The 6,583-nt window shown below is 42.7% G+C and overlaps 1 protein-coding gene across 2 annotated transcripts in view; it reads left to right on the plus strand.

The window, feature by feature from the left end:
- The first annotated feature begins 219 nt into the window (after window positions 1-219).
- hhipl1 (HHIP-like 1) overlaps window positions 220-6,583 on the plus strand; it is a 43,624-nt gene continuing 37,260 nt past the window's right edge. For both annotated transcript variants that reach the window (XM_020523121.2, XM_048600417.1), the window contains exon 1: window positions 220-791. In XM_020523121.2, the coding sequence (XP_020378710.2) occupies window positions 504-791 (288 nt within the window). In that variant the 5' untranslated portion in view covers window positions 220-503. The remainder of the gene's footprint in view (window positions 792-6,583) is intronic.

Here is a 6,583-nt window from a genome sequence, read left to right on the forward strand (position 1 = left end):
TAGAGTTCCAGTTAAGTCTGAGCCAAAGCTCCTTGAACCCAGACACTTGTCTGATCCAAACAACTTGAGGCTCCGCATGAGTTTCGAATGTCTCTTGCCTGTAGAAAGAATTGAGAGTCACTTCCAAAATAAACAAGCTGAGGATCGCCAGCTGACATTGCAAAAACAGGAAGGGGGCGGGTCCACGTCGCGCTGACGGTTTTGTCAGAAATCTGCAATTAGGGATAGTTATATTTTAACTGTTGGGACCTGAGCACATTTTTCTCGTCATCAGAAGGGTTCTGTTTGCTTTGTGCAGCACAGTTAGCAGAGAAGAAGAAAAGTTTAAAGATTATTTGAGCTGACAATATCAGCTGGTGCTGGGAGAGGCTGAGGTAGTAATGACCAGAACAAAGTACACAGTTCAGATTTTCACTGTGGAATCTTTCTTTGCACTGGTCCAATTAACTGCATTTAGGCTGTGAGAGTAGCAGTGTGTCACGAGCTGGGACCCAGAGCCTAGTATGGCCTGCAGTAAATGTGGGCATGACCTCGGCTGGCAATTTTTTGTCCTCCTTATTCCCCTGACATATCCTGTGCTGCTTGTGAAATGCCACCCCCAGTGCCTGGATTTTAAACCCCCTTTCCGGCCAGAGAGCGGCCTGCCTTTCTGTGCCATGTACAGTCAGTTTGGCTGTTGTGATACCACCAAAGACCAGGAAATTATGAACCGCTTCTACAGCATCGTGGATAGTTTTGACTACTCTCTGTATGCCACATGTGCTTCCTACATTCAGGATATGCTGTGTGGGGTAAGTGACTTTAATTGGATGTTACTAATCTATAATTTTCTGAACTTACACATACACATCACACTGTCTGTAACTCCCACTGTATCTCTCAGATTTCTCTATTCTAAAGTTTTTGTGGGCACCCCCCCACCTTCCTCCCTATATGTACCAAACCTCACCCAATATTTGCACTGCCCCTCTCCTAACTTGCAGTAAGACTCACTCACCCATTTCCATTGTTCTCGTTGACATACACTGTCTCCTGATTCAGCAACGTCTCGAATTTGAAAATCCAATCCTGCTCTTTACCTCCTCAAAAAATTCTAGTTAATTTGCTCAGCACAATTTCCCATTTGTGCCAATACGCTGATTCTGCTCACTCTTCTGAGTGAGCTGCTACTGTATCCTTTATGATAAACTCTAACATTTCATAGCCCATTGCTCCCTGACAGCAGCCACACAAGTAGATAGGGTGGTAAACAAGGCGTACAGCATGCTTGCCTTTCGTGGTTGGAGAACTGAGTACAAGAGCCAGGATGTCAAGTTGTGGTTTTATAAGATTTTGGTTAGGCCGCACTTAGAGTATTACATTCAGTTCTGGTCACCACATTACAGGAAGGATGTGGAGGCTTTGGAGAGGGTGCGGAAGAGGTTTACTGGGATGCTGCCTGGATTAGAGAGTATGAGCTACAAGGAGAGGCTAGGAAAACCCAGGTTGTTTTCTCTTGAGTGGTGGAGACTGAGGGGAGACTTGATAGAGTCTATAAAATAATGAGGTGTATAGATAGGGTTTGACAGTCAGAATCTTTTCCCCGGAATTGAAACGTCTCATACTCGGGGCATGCATTTAAGGTGAAAGGCAGAAAGCTCAAAGGAGATATGAGGGGTAAACTTTTTACACAAAGTGTAAGAGGAGTCTGGAACACACTGCCAGGGGTGGTGGTGGGGGCAGATATGTTAGGGGTGTTTAAGGGGTTTTTAGATAAGCACATGAATACATAAGGAATGGAGGGACATGGAGGGCAGGCAGAAGGGATTAGTTTAATTTGGCGTCATGTTCGGCATAATATCGTGGGCCGAAGGGCCTGTTCCTGTGCTGTACTGTTCTATGTTCTATTTTCCTAATAACAAATGCTAAGCTAACTGGCCTGTGTCTTTTTTCCTTTAAAAATAAAGGTGTTACATTGACAGTTTTCCAATCTTCTGGGAATTTTTGAGAATCTAAGCATTCCTGGAAAATTATTACCAACGCATTCACTGTCTCTGTGGCTAATTCCTTCATTATCCTAAGATGCATCCCACTAGGTCCAGGGGGCTAATTGGTCTTTGGTCCCATTAGTTTCCCCAGCACATCTTTTCTCTGAAGATAGTTATTGCATTTATCTCACTATTAAAACTGATGTACAAAAGGAGCAAAGGTGATTTGTGAAAAAATACTCCTGAGCATGGAAGGCACTCTCTGGAAATATAGTTGAGGCAGGCTCAATTGAGGCTTTCAAGCGAGGCACTTGGATAGAAATGGTGTGCAGAAACATGGGGGAGAAAGCAAAATATTGCCACTAAGTAACGATTGTTGCTGGAAGAGCTAGTATAGGCACAAGTGGGTGAATGGTATCCTTGCAATAACAATTCTGTGAAATTCAATATAGATTAACAGAGTAAGATAAAGTGTTTTAATTCTCCATTCACTATTCTTCATATACCTCATGAGACAATAAAAGCTAAGGACAAAAGACGGTTGTGCATGATTCAGTATCAAACCGTAAAGAAACATTAGAAATTAGACTTTATATGCATATTCAAATGTTGTTTGTTATTTATCTTCTCAATGCCTTTTTCCTGTCTTATGGATGCAAGTAGTCCTGTGGATCCATTAGGAACCGTGGTGTCAGAGGGAGAAAAATAAAAGCACCCAATTCTTATCAGAGGATGAGAACTTTATTTATTTCTGTTTGGGCTGAATTTTAACCTGAGGTAAAAAGTCTCAACAACTTATTAAATTACCCTCTTCCCTTCAGAGAGAGGACTGGCTCAAATAAAACCAGAAAAGGCTGCGGGTACTAGCCCTTACTAAACCTTTGTGGGTCAACCTACAGCACAGGGACTGCAGTGGTTCAAGAGGGCAATGCACCCCCACCTTCTCAAGGGGCAACTAGGGACTGGCAAAAGGGACTAGCCCATGTCCCACGAGTGTATAAAAAAAACCTAAATCAGGCCTCATAAAGTTAGTATCTTCTGAAATAAGAATGAGAAAGAAACTACAGTTTCTTTTTGAAGTGTTTTAGAAACCTAAGTAAGTAATTTTGTTTGTTTGTTTTCGTGTCTAGAACAAACAACCTTTGCAATTCTGGATAAGGGTTAATGTAAAAGCTTAAAAATCAATATTACAGAGAATGCTGCTGTAAAGCAAGTCCTTACAAATCTTAACTCCACCAAACAAGCCTTTGCAAGTGATTTACAATCTCTAATCACTCAAGGCACCTCCCATTGAGGTAGAATATGGTTTGTTGACAGGATAATTAAATATTAAACAGCACGTGCTGTCATGACCAGTCAATACTAGTGTTTTGTTTCTGTTCTCTAGTATCTGCAGTTCTTTGGCTTTTTTATATCTAGCTTGCAATTTCCACTTGCAGACTGGGAAAAGACATTTAAAGGACAATTTTTGATAAGGGAGAATGTCCATGATTCACTCCAGTGTGACAGTGAGAAATAGTACACTTGACTTAATAATGGATGGCCTGGTGGAGGCAAAAAGGCTTCATGTTAATTTAATGCTGAAAATTGAGAATTGTAGAGGAGCTCTCTGGGTGGATAAATTAAGATTGTCAATGACCTTGTCCATCTGTAGTTAAATGATGACAATAAATTTATTTTCCTGACTATTAACACTCATCATTTCAATGTTGATGTTTAGCTAAATATCCTGCTCTTCAAGGAAACTCATTCAGGGCAGCCTCCAATTTATTTAGATCATAGACTGTAAGATATTGGAGCAGAATTAGGCTATTCAGCCCATCGAGTCTGCTCCACTATTTGAGCATGGCTGATATGTCTCTCAACCCCATTTCCCTGCCTTCTCCCCATAACCCTTGATCCCTTTATTAATTACAATCCTATCTATCTCTGTCTTAAATACACTCAATCACTTGGCCTCCACAGCCCTCTGCTGCAATAAATTCCACAGATTAACCACCCTCTGGCTGAAGAAATTAGTCTTCATCTCAGTTCTAAAGGGTCGTCCCTTCACTCTGAGGCTTTGCCCTCGGGTCCTAGTCTCTCCTACTGGTGGAAACATCTTCTCCACATCTATTCTATCCAGACCTCTCAGTATTCTATAAGTTTCAATCTTATCCCCCTTCATCCTTCTAAAGTTCATCGACTACAGACCAGAGTCTCCAACCACTCATCATGTGACAAGCCCTTCATCCCCAGGATCATTCTTGTGAACCTCATCTAGACCCCTCCAATGCCAGTACATCCTTCTTTAGATACAGGGTCCAAAACTGCCCAAAATATTCCAAATGTGGTCTGACGAGAGCTTTACCCAGCCTCAGCAGTACATCTCTGCTCTCGTATTGTAGCCCTGTCAAAATGAAGCTAACGCTGCATTTACCTTTCCAACTGCCAACTACGCCTGCATGGCAACATGAAGAGAATCTTGAAAAAGGACTCCTGAGTCCCTTTGTGTTTCAGGTTTCTAAAGCCTTTTCCATTTAGAAATGATTCTACACCTTCAATGGGGCAGCATGTTGGCTCAGTGGTTAGCACTGCTGCCTCTCAGCGCCAGGGACCTGGGTTCAATTCCACCCTCGGGTGACTGTCTGTGTGGAGTTTGTACATTCACCCCGTATCTGTATGGGTTTCCTCCGGGTGCTCTGGTTTCCTCCTACAGTCCAAAGATGTGTAGGTTAGGGTGGATTGGCCATGCTAAATTGCCCATAGTGTCCAGGGATGTGAGGGCTAGGTGGGTTAGCTGTGGGAGTTAGGGAGATGGATCTGGGTGGGATGCTCTTCAGAGGGTTGGTATGGACTTGTTGGACCAAAAGACCTGTTTCCACACTGTAGGGATTCTATTCTTCCTACTAAAGTGCAAAACCTCACACCTTCCCACATTTTATTCCACGTGCCACTACTTTAACCATTTTCCTAGGCTGTCCAAGTTCTTCTGCAGCCTCCCCACATCCTCAATACTACCTGCCTCTCCACCAAAATTTGTGTCATCTGCAAACTTAGCAACAATGCCCCCAGTTCCTTTATCTAGATCGTTAATGTATAATGTGCATGTTCGTGGTCCCAACACTGACCCCTGTGGAACTCTACTAGTTACCAGCTGCCATTCTGAAAAAGACCCCTTTATCCGTGTTCTCTGCATTCTGCCGGTCAGCCAATCCTCTGTCTATATTAGTACCTTGTCATGCACTTTTCGTATTTCAAAAATATACTTTATTCACAAATTATCTGTAATTAAACAGAAGAAATGCAAAACGGTTCAGTCTAGACTTTACAGAAGATTGGTGGAATTTTGGCATTCATCATTCAAGCTTCAATCCAGTTGCAACAAAAAAAGCCATTTTCTAAACATGCAAGGAAAGTATTTACTTTCCCATAAAGGCTACAAGGGTATCTGGAAACATAACAGACCCTCATTATATTTTGGCAGAAATTCCTTCGACTTTGGTCTTTTACCACTGCACTTTAGCAGCAGCTGCCCCAAGTTTTACTCAACACTTAATCCTGGACCTTGGAATGTGCCAGTCTGCAACACCCCATCAAGGAAGTGCGCATGTTACAACATACAAAGCACTGTTGGTAACTTATTAACAATTGCGTATGTATGACTGTACAGGTGCTCACTATGCGCACATACACATCACACTGTGTGTGGTTCGTTCTGTATACAACCCCATACATGTCACACTGTGTGTGACACCCTCTGTACCCGATATTTGTAAAGTGTACTTTACAATGTCCAACACAGGTATAATCAATAATAGACTGGCACAGATTTTGTAGTCAGAGGCAAAGGAATGGCGCTGATTGTTTACCTGGTGATAGCTGTTCACAATGTTGTTTTTGGCTTGAGAGCAGAAATTTACTCCAGCCTAGCATCTGATCTAGTGCAAAGCTCTTTACACTAACTTTATAGTGGCTATTTGCAGGGCACAAAATGGCAAAACTGTTCAAAAAATCAGTTAAAAAAATCATCATGCAGAGTCGAAGCCATGAACTATGCATCCACCAAAGCTTACACACTATAGCTGCAACACGTCACCCTTCCGACCATCTCTATTATATATGATTAATTAATTTGACCGTTAAATATTTTAGAACTGAAATGCATACTGCACTTCAGGTGTAGTTATGTCTCTTGATAAAAACAACTTAACCAATCAAAAGAGGCTCGGAAGAAATACCTACCAATCATTGTCTACCTGCTTTCCTATGATGTCACACTTTGGCTCTGACAGAAACAGGTTGAAAGGGCTCGAGATAGTAGGAACTGCAGATGCTGGAGAATCCGAGACAACAAGGTGCAGAGCTGGATGAACACAGCAGGCCAAGCAGCATCATAGGAGCAGGAAGGCTGACGTTTCGGGCCTAGACCCTTCATCAGAAATGGGGGAGGGGAAGGGGGTTCTGAAATAAATAGGGAGAGAGTGGGAGGCGGATAGAAGATGGATAGAGGAGAAGATAGGTGGAGAGGAAACAAACAGGTCGAAGAGGCGGGGATGGAGCCAGTAAAGGTGAGTGTAGGTGGGGAGTTAGGGAGGGGATAGGTCAGTCCAGGGATGACGGACAGGTCAAGGGGG

This window comes from Rhincodon typus, chromosome 8, assembly GCF_021869965.1.
Source record: "Rhincodon typus isolate 14 chromosome 8, sRhiTyp1.1, whole genome shotgun sequence".
In the NCBI taxonomy this organism is placed as follows: Eukaryota; Metazoa; Chordata; class Chondrichthyes; order Orectolobiformes; family Rhincodontidae; genus Rhincodon; species Rhincodon typus.